Source organism: Peromyscus maniculatus, chromosome 5 (assembly GCF_049852395.1).
Source record: "Peromyscus maniculatus bairdii isolate BWxNUB_F1_BW_parent chromosome 5, HU_Pman_BW_mat_3.1, whole genome shotgun sequence".
NCBI classification, from domain to species: domain Eukaryota; kingdom Metazoa; phylum Chordata; class Mammalia; order Rodentia; family Cricetidae; genus Peromyscus; species Peromyscus maniculatus.
In genome coordinates, this window is record NC_134856.1 from 96,375,363 (window position 1) to 96,390,272 (window position 14,910).

At 43.4% G+C, this 14,910-nt stretch overlaps 1 protein-coding gene across 1 annotated transcript in view; it reads left to right on the forward strand.

The window, feature by feature from the left end:
* Lyst (lysosomal trafficking regulator) overlaps positions 1-14,712 on the forward strand; it is a 160,881-nt gene extending 146,169 nt beyond the window's left edge. Inside the window, exons 47-53 of the mRNA XM_006980155.4 lie at positions 1,386-1,522; positions 3,378-3,476; positions 8,320-8,459; positions 8,705-8,802; positions 11,199-11,355; positions 11,732-11,803; positions 12,802-14,712. Coding sequence (XP_006980217.1) covers positions 1,386-1,522; positions 3,378-3,476; positions 8,320-8,459; positions 8,705-8,802; positions 11,199-11,355; positions 11,732-11,803; positions 12,802-12,940 — 842 coding nt within the window. The 3' untranslated portion in view covers positions 12,941-14,712. The remainder of the gene's footprint in view (positions 1-1,385; positions 1,523-3,377; positions 3,477-8,319; positions 8,460-8,704; positions 8,803-11,198; positions 11,356-11,731; positions 11,804-12,801) is intronic.
* Positions 14,713-14,910: the final 198 nt, after the last annotated feature.

Below are 14,910 nucleotides of genomic sequence, written 5' to 3' on the forward strand. Positions count from 1 at the left end.
CCCTCCTGAACCAGGGATAGTCAGGGTTCACTGCTTTTACCTAAACCGTGACAGTCCACAGAAGCATCGCAGAGGGCATTGACTGACGGCTCACTACACCTTGCTGCAGATGGGTGTTAAGAGTCCTGGACACGTTGAGTGCTGATATCTGAAATACTGTGGTTCTGTGTGGTTATCTATCCTAATAGACAGCTGCACAAGGTCGCCTAATGATCTTAAGACCACTGTAGGCCACTTTCTTGGGAAATGTGCCTCAGAACTGACCAAAGGCTTTAATATCAAGTACACTCTCTCTGTCCCATTCATAGCATGTCATGAACCTCTAAGGCTTGAGTCCAGACCTACATGTGCCCAAATTACAATTTTCTCACAAACTCCTGCTCAAAATCCACTGTTCATTTATTTTAAATAAAGTTTCTTTCTCTAGCTCTGAGTTAAATAAATCCCAGTCAGAACACCCCCAGTGAAAAAGAAGATAATCTCACTCTTAGGTGCTATCAGCTAGATACACTAAGGGTTCTCAGCCCATGGCACGAGGCTCCTGCCAGCGGCTCATATGTAGAGGAGCTTGTATTTTGTGAGCGTATCTCAGTTCTTTTGTTGTGAAACTGGTGCCTACATTTGGCTGTTAGGGAAAAAAGTCTGTGAATTGTATTTTCAATGTGCTGCTAATTCATTTAAGAACCGTTTGTTTGTTCATATGTGTGCTGTGTGTCCTGCCAGGTTCTGGAATGAATAAAGCACATTGTCTCTCCTGAAAACTCGTGGTGTTAGATTAAGCATTGCATGTTCAAGGGTATTCATACCTCTTCCTGCTGTGTTGACTGTAATGGCAGTAAACAGCCCCGAGAAAGAACACAGAATGTCCAAGTCTTTGTGCCAAAAGGGCATAATGCTGTGCTATTAAAACCAGAACAGACCAAAACCCTCTTGAGTGGTAATCTGCCATGCCAGATTCTACAGCTGACCAGCCTGAATCCCACGCTTAGGGAGGGTCTGGCTTCCCCCCAGCAGAGTTCACTTTCTGCCGTTCCAAGTTGTTCATGCTGACTACTCAGCACTAGATATCTAGAAAGTTATTGTAACAAGTGTTTAGTTCATGTTTCATTTTTAAAGAAAAAGAGTCTCCGAGCACGAACAGAGTAAGCTTTATTAGTGTTGTCTTTATAAAAATTTATCTGAGAAGATAATTCCACCCTGAGGATCTTATTACTGCTATTAAAGGACTAAAACCAACATTACTCTATTTTGGGGAGATAAGGATGATACTACCTGAAAGGAGAAGATATTCTGCTATATAAATGTCAGCCTTTAACTTGCCAGGGTCTGAGCTTTTACGTGATACTGTAGTGACAACCAGATACTTGATTTCCCCTTCTCTTGAGGTGTGAGAAGCATGAACAGTACAGACATTCAGTGGTCCGCTATCCTGAGCTGGGGATATGCTGACAACATCTTACGACTGAAGAGTAAGCAGAGTGAGCCACCAATCAACTTCATCCAGAGTTCACAGCAGCACCAGGTAAGCGTGGGTATAAGGACTGCATGCCGGGAAGCTTGGGAAGGAATGAAGGAGTCCAGCTGACACTGGTTTTATTTACTTAATGCCAGCCCCAAAGCTGCTATTTGCAGTGTTTCTAGATGTCCTGGTCCCTACTCTTCTGATTAGGTTCCACAGTTTGGTTTTTGCCTATTTCTTCATTGAAAGAGTTGTCATGAACACTTCTGTGTACCAACCTGGGGCCGTGTTTAAACAAAATGAGCTGCTTTCAGCCTGGATCCATTTGGCTTTGCAGCTAGGTCATTTTCTGTAACCATAGTATCATCTTCGTTGCCTGGTTTTCCCTAAATAGCCCAGGTACTCAGCATCTGATGAAACAAGAGGACACTGGGCCTCATCTCCTAGAGCTGTGCTGGGCTCCCAGCTTTGACAGTCATTGACTGCATAATCTTTGGCAGATAACGTGGCCTTTCCAAACTAGAGTGTCTTTCTTCCTCTTCAAAACTGGGCTAATCCAATTTGCATTGCTCCCTCAGAAAGCTGCCATAAATGTGCTGCTGTTATTTATAAAAATTGTCTGATATGCATGCCCTATAGACACATGGTACTGCCACAGCCATCACAGGCGCAGAATTGAACACACAGCCACCTTCTGTCTCTGTCTGTCTTTCCATGGGACGGGCTCTGACCATTATCTGACTTCCCTTCTCTTGACTGTGAAACACCTACTAACAGTTCATGTGTGCTGAAATGTTCCCATCCCTGGAAGTGGTTGGCAGCAAAAGCAAAAATGGCTATGCCAGTTTTATAAGCTGAAAGGAAGGCTACCACCATTTGTTACTGGACTTATCCAGAGCCAACAGAACCCAGGATAAAGGGACAATGAAAAACAACCTTTATTAGAAATGTTAATGAGATTTTTTTTTGTTTTGAATGATATTGGAGCATTTTATATGGATAGAAATATGTATCCAACACAAACAATGATGAATCATAACAAAGCTGGCAGTATAATTAAATTGCAAATGAGTCTGCAAAATCAGTGGAAACACAAAAACATATTGCAGAATAAGTATGTCCCTTGCTGCCTCCTTTATGGAATTGTTATGAATTGCAAGGAGGAAGAAAATAGAGTGGGAGTTAGATGTATAACGAGCCTACCTCTTCCAGTGTGCTGACAAATTGGTGGAGCTCCGTTCTTTGGATGTAGTGCTTGGCATCCACAACTGTCAAGGAAAAGCTGTGAGGACATGAAGAGAGCTGAGCCCGATTTGAATGGTTGGGAATGAAGAATTTTGTACTAAAGGAGTAATCCTTCGCATTCATCTTTCCCTTTCCTGTTTCACAACATTCACAACTGTTAGAGCGACACCTATGTTTACATACACACTGCTTCCCCACAGAAAGAAAGAGAATGCACCAAAGTGAAAAACAGTAGCCCCGGCTTGGTGGCTTCCAACACTTAAGCAGCTTAGGTTGGAGGATCTTGAGTTCCATTGCCAACCTGGGATACACAATTAGACCCTATTTCAAAACAAAAGACCAGTGCATAGATGTTTGAAGCACTCACACATTCACACTCCAGCTCTGACCGATCCTCTATTATTGTGTTAAGTTTCTAAGAAACAAATGTGTATAAAAATGTAAAATTATACACCATTGCTTTTAATACCTTGTAATCCGGAAATAATTGTTAAACATTTTTGCTAAAAATTGTTGAAAGTACTGTGGTTACATCTGCTTCTGCTCTGATCATATCAAGCAAAATGTTTACCCAGGATTTGGGATCATGTATTTTTGTGAAAAGTTCTCAGAAAATGAGAAGTATCTCTTATTTTTTTTAACACATGTTCATCTTTGGTTTGTTCTTTCAAAGGTGACCAGTTGTGCCTGGGTCCCTGACAGTTGTCAGCTCTTCACTGGGAGCAAGTGTGGTGTCATCACAGCCTACACCAACAGGCTGTCCAGCAGCACGGTAGGTCTGGGCGCCCTGGCACGTGGTGTGGACCTTTATGTCACCAAGGAAAGCCTGGATGATGTGAGGCATCCTTGTGTAGGGCTAACTTAAAACATGTGTTGGGGCTGGAGAGATGGCTCAGAGGTTAAGAGCACTGACTGCTCTTCCAGAGGTCCTGAGTTCAATTCCCAGCAACCACACGGTGGCTCACAACCATCTATAATGAGATCCTATGCCCTCTTCTGGCCCACAGGGACACATGCAGACAGAGCACTATATACATAATAAATAAACAAATCTTAAAAAAAAAAAAAAAAAAAAAAAAAACATGTGTTAACTCCTCCCTATTTTAGCGCTTAGGAAGTGGAAGGTCACAGACCTAACTCAGAATTAGGTTTATTAGGAGCAATGAGGAATTTTGAAAATAACCATAAAGATCTTATTTTTTGCTTCAGAGACACATAGTATTTTGAGATATGATCTGCTTTGCATTTGGACTTTTTCACGACTGTCTTTAAGACAGGGTCTTGGGGTTGGGGATTTAGCTCAGTGGTAGAGGGCTTGCTTAGCAAGCTCAAGGCTCTGGGTTTGATCCTCAGCTCCAAAAAAAAAAAAAAAAAAAAAAAAAACAAAACCAAAACCAAACAAACAAACAAAGCCAGGCGGTGGCGGCGCACGCCTTTAATCCCAGCACTCGGGAGGTGGAGCCAGGTGGATCTCTGTGAGTTCGAGGCCAGCTTGAACTACAGAATGAGTTCCAGGAAAGGCACAAAGCTACACAGAGAAACCCTGTCTTGAAGAAAAAGAAAAAAAAAAAAAAAAAGACAGGGTCTTACTTTGTAGACTAGGCTGGCCTCAGACTTCTGGCAGTCCTCCTGCCTCAGGCAACCAAGTCCTGGGGTTCCAGTTGTGAGCCACCACACAGCTTTTTTTTTCATGACATTTGAATCTTGCCTGTATTCTCAGTATCAGCTTGAACATTTAGAAAGAGTGTCTATAACATGATTTCTACCCTCTGTACTCAAAAGTGTGGAAACTCTGTCACTCTCCTAGTCTGGCAGCAAAATCTAAGTAGCCATCTTAATTTCTTTTATTTAATAAGCCAGTTTTTTTAAAAAGAGACATGTTATACAATGCTACCTTTTAATTTCTCCTTGCTTGAACCTTGTGGTACTGTACAGGATGTGGCAAGATAAAGTAATAGTCTTTCTAACTAAGAATCGTCTCTGACTATTGTTTTTCCATAACAACTTTAAAATTATATTATTAAATATATTTTTCTGAGTGGAACTACTATTCCTAGCACAGTTTTGTTCCCAAGTTCTTAGGGTAAGTCCCTTGTTAAAGTTTGCCCTGACCCTGGGGGTTAAATGTGACTGTAGTACTGTTTCTGTCTCTTATCAGAGGAGTCACTAACATATTTGAGCAGGAGTAATGGGCGCCAGTCAGCACCCTGGAGAGACCCTGGAGAGCCTGCCAGGATACGCATCCCTGAAGGCTGGGATGGAGGCTAGGACAGGACATAGGAAAGGATGGGATGAGGAGAGAGGTACCTACCTGCTAGGCATCAGGGAGCCAAGGTTATCCTTAAACTGGGTACTATTGTGTGGAGAAGAGGTCAGCAAAAGTGGGGGAACCCACTTGTCCAACGGTGTGGAGTCCATGGTCTGCTAAGTTGGGAGATGGCAAATAATTTGGTGAAGATGAAATGGGAAAAACAGAGCACTCTATGGAGCCTGGGGGTGAGGTTCTTACGTGCCATGGTCGCTAAGGAACCTGAGTCCAGAAGTGTTACAACGTCCAGAAAGTCTCCTTTTCATCTCTCCTGTTTACTCTCAAACACCTCTTCCCTATACATCTCACTGTCCCATTAATGGCTGCCGGTACCTCCAGGCATCTCAGTCTGCACTCGGTTGCCTTGCTTCTAGGACTCTGTCCCAGCCTGCCTCTAGATAGCTATCTGCCATGCACCATGCAGAGTTGCCTTTTCAAACCAGCTTTATCTTTGTTTCTTGTTTGTTTTAATTTTTGCTTCATTTGCTTCCTGACACTTTAAACAGCCTTATTCTTAGTTTCCCTCATTTCTGCATTTTTAATTATGCACCAACACAGTATATAGTACCAGATTAAAAAGAAAAGGATTAAGATGTCAGTATAGGAGTCATTACACAAAGAATAGCTTTGAATGCAGCTGATCATGGTTATACCTATTGTAACTTAATATAACAAGACTTGTTTTGTTTGCTTTTAAGTTGTGGCAGGCTGATGAAGGCTCATATTGCTTATCATTCCTTTTATATAATTTTCCTGGAAGCAGATTTCCCAGCTCGTTGCTAAGAGTTTTCTTTCCTTCTAAGTAGTAGGTGATTGAGTTGTAAGAGCAGTGGTTACTACCCACCCAGTGTCAGAAATGCAGCGTAGCTGTGTGGTTCTACCAGTTTTGAGGAGAGCTCACTTAGATCTTCACACGTCTTGGTACAGATGCCTTATTCCACAGACTGTCTCAGCAACCTGTATCCATGATACAGCCCTGGCCCTGCTGGGAAGTCAAAAGGAGGCTTCTGGCATTCACTTCTTTCTGTTCTTCAGCCTCCTGACCATGAAGGCCCTGGTCCTGAAAGCTTTTATGTGTTCCTTCAGGGAGCTTTCACACAAACTGAAGGTAGCCCCATAGTGCCACATAAGACACACCAGAGTCCTTGCTGGAAGGATTTTCCAGGGGTTCTTATGAAGGATCTCCCTTTGCTAGTCAACCATACCTAACCTTAAGCACTTACTGCTCAACTGTCTGAGTCTTCTAAATGAAGCCTTCTAAGATGCCTTCTAGTTAATGGTAGATACGATTTACAGGGTGGTTATCTATAAGTCAAGTAAATGTTATAGAAGAGTATCTTCTGAAAGTGATAGTTGATTGTATAATAGTTATTCTTGAGAAATTCAGCCTGGTATTGTTTTAACAGAATAAATAAATAGACATTTTATTGGCTTAGAGTTTGAGAATTCACACACACAAATAAATACATAGTAGCTATAAATTTAAACCAAGTGTTGGTGTACCGATGCAGTATAGAATTCAAGGCTTGGCAGGAGGGTCCAGGGTCAGAAACTGGTCTCCCCTTGCAACACATTTCAGGTCCCTGGTGAGCAGGAGGAAGGGGTTGAAGGTAACAGAAGCCTCTAGGTAGCCAGGAGTCTTCTACTGGCACAAGCAGTAGGGTGTAGCTCTAGGACTTTGAGCCTGCTTTGTGCTGAGTGTGGATACAGGCCTTGAGCTGGAGCAGATACGGGGCACTGTACAAAGGGGTTGGTCCAGGATGTCCTCCAGCCACTCTCTGCCGGACCTTCAATATCAGGGCTAGTTCAGTCTGCAAAGCCATGCGATGCTCCTGCATCTGCAACTGCCAAGGTCCCAGGCCCTGGGGAAGAAATAGAAGATACACATGACCTCCTTCTGCAGTAATTACTCCTCGATACCAATGACCTTAGCCCTCTTGAAAGTCTGTAGTTCTTGTGGGAACAGAGACCTGAACTGGGACATTGGGTAGACCCTTAACATCATCAGGACCCTGAGAAGTCTGAAGACAGGAACTGCCCAAGTCCTCATCAGCACCACCATCAGCACCATCAGGAGCTCCTCAGCACCTCATGCAGCCCCATGCAGACCCACCTTTGGCTTCATCCTGGGCTTTGGTGTCTGTAATGAAATGAGTCCTCAAGTGTGTCCTTGAGGTTCTCCACTGGAACCTCACTCTTGCTTGGAATTTCTAGGCTCTGTCTTCCCCTGTGGCTCTCGGCCTGCTGCTGTGTTTGTATCTCTGGATTTCCAGCTTCACCTAGAGCAGGGTTGCTTCACCCGTGATTCATAGTACCACTTTAAACTGGCCCTCTGGGCAGCTCCAGTTGATTCAGAGAAGTTGAAAACACTGTGGAAATTGACATTAACCACCAGGGGGGCCCCAGATTGGGGAAATCCAGAGCAGAACAGAGCCAAGAATTAGGTGAACCACTGAAAGAGAAAGTTATAAGGACTGAGGTCACCTAGGATAGAGTGAGTGTAGACAATTCCCACAGGAAGCTCAACATACACAGGGATGGTCTTGGTTAGCTCTTGAGTGGATCCCAGCTGGGCGTGCAGACAGGGGACAAGATGCCTCATGCAGGAGCAGGGAGGGACACCTAGGAGATGCCACCCTGGGAACCTAGAGCTGCTTACTCAGCAGGGGTGAGGCAGCCCGCATTTCTTGAATGGGAAATTCTGAAATGCCAATGATAGTAAACACTCCATTAAAAACGCCGGCCATAGCCATGTGGCCTTCAGACATAATTGGTTTTTGAAAGTCCATCTGTAGTCATTGAGAAGGGACACAGCATTGGTACCTGTCAGATTAAGAAGAGGAACAAAACTTTTTATGGCATTATATATAACTTGAAAACAGTTTTTTTTTCAATTCTTTTTATTTATTTTTTTGAAAACAGTTTTAAATATCAGGTACTCAACTGTGGTAACTGTATGGAGTGTTATATACAATTAAAATCATTTGAAGATACTATCAAAAGTGGAAATGCAAAATAATATAAAATACAAAATAGAAATTTATTTGTATAGCAATATTATGAGCTATAAAAATACATGTGCCTTTAACAAAGACTAAACAAGAACAAATAAAAATAAAAGGCAAAACAAGCTATTGAAATTGAGCAATTTAAATTGTTATAATTCTTTATTAACTTTTATCATTTAAATTGAATAGGATTGAAAAATGATCAGATAAGAAGGTTGAGACATATTTTTAATTTTGAGATATTATGGATCATTTTATGGGGTTTTCATCTCATACTTTGCTTAATATTCAAATTCCAGCCCTCAGAAATTGAGATGGAGAGTCAGATGCATCTCTATGGACACACGGAAGAGATAACCAGCTTGTGTGTCTGCAAGCCATATAGTGTGATGATAAGTGTGAGCAGAGATGGGACCTGCATCGTGTGGGACCTAAACAGGTACAAAAGTCTCTCAGCCAGACATGGCTGCTTGAAATATTACGTATTTTACAGTATATAATAAATACACTAAAATCATGTCTCCAGGTTGTCAATTTAAGCATGAGACACATGCTTATAGGTATAGAGTACCTCTATAGTCTTGTGAAAGTAAGAAATCAGATGCCTCAGAGTAAGAGTTACTCCTCTTGAGGAAAGGAGACAGAAAAGACTGGAGCTGTGAATTCATGTCATTTTTTTTTCAGGCTGTGCTATGTACAAAGTCTGGCAGGACACAAAAGCCCTGTGACAGCCGTCTCTGCCAGTGAAACATCAGGTGACATTGCTACTGTGTGTGACTCGGGTGAGTTGTCCACAGCCGAAGCCTAGGGCTACCCAGTTCCTGGCTAGAGCTTCTCTCGGTTCCCTTCAGTGTAAGCACTTTGGCCATAGCTTGGGTGTATATTACAGTGTAAGGACCCACACTGACTTCTCACCTTAGGCAGAAGTTCCAAGTTTTCCCGATAGGTGGAAAAATGTATTTGAGTACACTTAAACAAGTTATTGTTACCTAATTATTTGAAATTTCTTGGCTTTTGTTTTCTACACCGCTTTGCTTTTGATTTTTAACCATTAGCTTTGCGCCTTCCTTGTGCTAGAAAACAAGTTTTTGACAAGTGTGATGGTTTTACTTTTCCTTTTGCTGTGACAATATACTCTGACAACAGCAACTTAAAATAGCTCGTTTATTTTGGTTCCTCTTCTGCAGGGTTCCCTGAGCCCTGTGGGGAAGGAATAGATGGAGATATATATCCCATATAGGATTGAGTGTTCCAAGGTCTCTCACTCTCTGGGGGTCTCTGTATTTATTCCCGTCTACTGCAGCAGGAAGCTTTCTCTAATGTTGGCTGAACAAGACACTGATCTATGAGTGTAGCAGTGTTGTCTTAGGAGGTACTTTGTTGCTGTGTTCCTTGCAGAACTGTAGTGATTTTCCCGGAAGTCCCTGGCCTGTGTAGTCTCGGGTGTTCGTGGTCATCCAAGCAGTGTCTGTCTGGTGGAGTAGCCCTGAATCCGATCCGATGTTGGTTGGTTACTCCCATAGGCTGTGTGCTACTGCTGCACTGGGCACCTCACAGACAGGTCACCAGTGTAGATGGAAGGTTTATAGCTGGGTTGGTGTTTGCCTTTCTCCCTTGGCAGTGGAGAGCATCCTCCAGTGCCCTGAACTCTAGTCAGCAGGGGGTGAAGGCTCTGTGAGCACCAGCTCCACTTCCCATCTTCATTGACTTATGTAGCATTTTCTTCTGCTGTAAGCCCTGCCAGAGGAGAGTCTCTTTTGTTGTTCACGGCTGTGGTGCACCAGGTTCGCTGGCCCACAGGCTTCAAGGGACTCTCTCCACCCTCTGTCTCACCGTGGGAGTCCAGGGCTCGGTGTTACAGCTTTTATGGTCAGTTTCATCACCTGTCACTCAGATAAAATATCTGACAAGAGCGGCTTAAGGGAGAAGAGCCTCTTCGGCTCAGTTCCAGGGGAGTCTCTCGGGAGAGAAGTCAGGGGGGCAGGCGCTTGGAGCAGCCACCGTCAGGAGCAGAGAATTAATGCACGAAAAGCTGGTGTTCGGCTCGCCCTCTCCATTTCATACAGTCCGGGATCCCCAAATCGGGGAATGGTCCTGACCACAATGAAGACATGTCTTCCTACATTAATGAATTTTACTAAGACAATACCTCACGGACGTTCACAGTTAAATTTAATCTTGAGAGCCCCTCACAGATAGCCAGGCTAGGTGTCCAGTTGACTTTACCCACTGAGCGCTTTATGCACTGGGCCATCTCCCCAGCCCCTCACTCTATAGACCCTGAAAATAAAAACTTAGTTTAGTTCTGTGTTCATGAATAAAATCCCATTTTAGATATTCTGAGGATTAAGGTTTTAAGAATTAATTTGCTTTTTAAAAAATACATATCATTTTTTTCTGCAACTATTTTTTTTTCTCTTTTTAAAGTCACATAAATCACTTTGGGTTTATTTATTTATTTATTTTTAAGACATGATCCTCCCGCCTCCCAAACCGCTTGGATTGCTGGTGTATGCCACCATGCTTGGCTTAAGCCAATTCTGTGCTTGGGGGGGGGGGGGCGGTGCCCTGCTCCGCACATGCTTGTCTGTGTGCAGGCCAGGGGTTGACTTTCAGTATCTTTCCTGCTCTTTGTCTTGTGTTTGGAGAGAGGCTCTCTCAGTTTCACGTATTAGAGCTCACCATTCCACCCAGACTCACTGGCCAGCAGTCCCCACGGTCTGCCTGGGTCTGCCTCCCCCACACTGAGGTTCCACGCATGAACTACCATCCCTGGCTGTTATGTAGGTGCCAGGGATCTGGGTCAGTCCCTTCTGCTCACACAACAAGCACTTAACGCACTGAGCCATCTCCCCAGCTCCCTTAAGTGGCTTCTTTCTGATGGCCTCACAGTGTTTCTCTTTCTCTTGGAGAGTGGTGTTCTAGGTACTTCCAAACATAATTAAGAGCTGCCAGTTCATCCACGGAAATGTAATCACCCAAAGATTGATTTCCCTTGTTACTGTTTCACTCCATCATTGGTCACTGCCATGGAGGACTGGTGCCTAAGACTGTACAACTCTGTGTAGTCATTCAGTCTTTAATCAGGGCTCCCTGTGAGCTGTATCTCTGAGTAAGCAAGAGTGGCCCTTATGGACCCCTACATTCTGGTGATCTGTGGGATGATTTGGTGTTTCAGCTGGAGGGGGCAGTGACCTAAGACTCTGGACAGTGAATGGGGACCTCGTTGGACATGTCCACTGCAGAGAAATCATTTGTTCTGTAGCTTTCTCCAACCAGCCTGAGGGAGTGTCCATCAATGTCATTGCCGGGGGACTAGAAAATGGCATTGTGAGGTAAGAAAGACTTTGACTCTTTTCTTCCCAATCATGGATCACTATAGTTTTGAGAAATGAATTTTAATGTCTAAGCATCTTAATATGTAGTACTTAGAGATTTAAAGTCACTTTGGGGTATAGGTCCTTATCCCTGTTGTGTTTCTAAATAGTGAAGCTAGTGCAGTTTGAAAGTATTGTTACCTGTGAAACATTAACCATATGAAAGGATGCAGAGTTCTTCTTCCACCTGCAGCCCTGCAGACTCCCCATCTGCAGTCCTGTTCTTTGCAGTAGGGCAGCCTGGTAACTCAACAAACACATGGGTGTGGTTTTCGGTGCATGCAGTTTTAGTTTGCATTTATCATAATTGAATAATAACGGCTCTTCCTTCCAGGTTATGGAGCACATGGGACCTGAAGCCTGTGAGAGAAATTACATTTCCTAAATCAAATAAGCCTATCATAAGGTAAAACCTACCACCACCTTTTATTCTTCATACAATAATTTGAATTTTTGTTAGAGAACTAAAGCATGTAGACCAGAAGAGTGTATGTGTGAAGGCTTCATGCAGCAAATTTCCTGTTACCAGCAACAAACCAACACATTCCTGTCATGTGGAACTCTGTGTCTAGCTGAAAGACGGGTTAGGAAGCTTCTGGAACCATAGAAACTGTTCTTTCCACTTCCTCCTTTGCGATGACAGTCATGTGACCGCCACAGGGATGTGCTTGATAAAACAAACGCCAGTCACCCTGAACTGGGCTTACAAACTTGACTGTAAAACTCAATCAGTAGTTGAGATTTTCAAATTATACTTAGTTAAATTGAATTTAAATGTTAATGAACCTTAATTATCTATTAATGTTACATTGTTTCACCTTTTTCCTCCAGAGAAACAAAATATATCCTTAAAACAAATGTCATTTAAGGGCTGGGTGTGGTGGCCCACACCTTTAATACTAGCAGTTGGGAGGCAGAGGGAGGCAGCTCTCTGTGTCTGTCTGTCTGTCTGTCTGTCTGTCTGTCTGTCTGTCTGTCTGTCTGTCTCTCTCTCTCTCTCTCTCTCTCTCTCTCTCTCTCTCTTTCTCTCTCTCTCTCTCTCTCCCTCTGTCTCTCCAGGACAGCCTGGTCTACATAGAGAGACCCTGCCTCAAATAAATAAATAGCTAAATGTCATTTAATTTTTAAGGGGAAAATATGATATCTTTGTGAAATTTTTCCCAGCCTGATCTCTGGGGCTCCAGTTTTATTCTAGCTAAACTGAGCCCTGAGCCTTGTCAGGAGGGCGACTATATTAGAATAGGTCGGCCCAGACAGTTTGCGGGCAGTCTTTCCATGTATGACTCGGACAGTTTGTGAGCAGCCTTTTCACATAGGACTCTGGAGTGGAGACACCATAGTTTTAGCATCACAGTCTGCAGAACTGGTTTAAGGACTGTAATGGACGTGGTTTGCTCTTTACAGCCTTACGTTTTCCTGCGATGGCCACCATTTGTACACGGCCAACAGTGATGGGACAGTGATCGCATGGTGTCGGAAGGACCAGCAGCGCGTGAAGCAGCCCATGTTCTACTCTTTCCTCAGCAGCTACGCAGCTGGATGAAGAGAGGGCCGTTCCCCGAGGACGTGAGCACCATACACGGAGCTGGCTCCAGCCGCTGCAGCACCAGATGCCTAAGCAGACACCCAGTAATGACACCTGTCCCTCTGTGCACACTTCCACAGCCTCAGGGTCCTGAGAGTAAGGCCCTGCCCTCATTCCATAGTGGTGTGGAAGGCTGGGTCAGCATGCACCAGCCAAAAAGTTTCAGGTCTTTTGAGGCAAATTAAAGTCAGAATCTTGATGCTTTTTCCCAAGAAGGTATGCTGAATCCAAGATTAGAGTCTCCTTTTCTTTCAAAAAGAAACAGCAGAACTTAAATTGGCCAATTATTTATCTAAAATACTAGAAATTATATTTTTAAAATTTCTAGTATATCCCCTAGAAGCACACATTCCGCTCATAAAAAGAAAAGAAAAAACTAGGAATTTTTCAGGACTCGACAATTGCTTTCTTTGAGAAGCAAATTATTCAGTAGGTGCCTCTGCACCAAACACATTCCGGAATATCTGAACAGAAAGAGAACTGCTGAGGCATCACACTAGGCTGTTTTCGTCAGTTGTCTTTGCCCAAAGAAGAGCTAGATTTTTCCTGCGAGCCACGGGCAAGAGTACGGGTACTTTTGGTTTCATACACATCCTTGTTCCTCAGAGGAACTTAAAATCCATAACACTAGGCATCAATACCCTTGCTTCAGTGACGAATTTTCAAATATAATGGTCAATCTTTGAGGACTTGCCATTAACAATGCCATTGACAGAGCACTGAACGCTGACCATCTGTAATCGAAAGTTCCAGACGGCACTCCACAGTGGAGGCACAGCAGCTAATCCAGTCCACAAAGAGAGTGTTCTGCTGTGAGACAGAACCGTGAAGGAAAAGAAGTCAGCAAGTGTCAAGCAGAAGGCAGAATGAGTTGCTTTAGGAAACCAGTTTTACTTGTTCCTACAAAGCTGCCATCTGAGAATCCTGGGGAAGGTGGGAAGCCCGAGGTGTGCACCATGGCATGTGAAGACAGCTCCTAGTCTGGAACGCCATGTGTGCCTCGCTGGGACGGCTGGATTTTTACTAGAGGTGCTGTTTTAGTGGCTTTGAAAACTGTGGGCAGGCTCAGAAACGTGTCACCATGGGGTAGAAGCATGTGTTGCTGCCTGTGAATGACTTGTGCATTTGTTTTGGAAATTTGACTCATATAATGTTTACAGAACTACTTTTGTAACTTCCAGACTTTGTAAAACATTCTGCTTGTATCTACAAAATGCAATTCCAGAGTCTCTGCTGTGAGGACAGGCATGGGAGAGGCAGGGCCTCAGGAGACCTTTAGGTCACATTGACATGGGCCACATGTTACTCCTGAGGTTCACTTATGAGCAGAGATAACATTACTCCTACTCACGTTGAAGTGATTGATTTGTTTTTAAAAATTCAGCTATTTATCTAGCTTTCATTTTTTTACTGAGAACTTCAAATTAGTCTCCTATTAGAATAGGGATGCTATGCAGTCTTGGCTTTTTTTAAAGGACCAAGTTTCATCATTATCTAAAGAGAAAATATGCAAAATATCTGGTCTTGTTAAGAGTGCAATATTCTATTTTTATGTAAAAATGAAAATTCATTGGGGGGATTATTTATTGAGCATGAAACCTAGTATGTATATGTTGGAAACGCTTTATAACATGCATGTTGTAGCACACATCCCTAGAAGTCATCACATGCTGTTACCTTATACATACTGCCACTTCAGTTTGGAAATAAACTTGCTAAAACTAGACTTACACTTGTGTCTTCTATATGTCTTGTATGCTATGACCAGATCCCAGCCCATGGCTGTTGCAGAACAAGGTGTATCCGAAAGTCCTGTTACTCATCACTGGCTGTGCTGGGGCCAGTTTCCTTCAAGCCACTGAGCCTCCTCAAGGAACAACCAACAACGAAGCCATAGCTCATAGAAGGAATGCTGCCACTCCCATAGA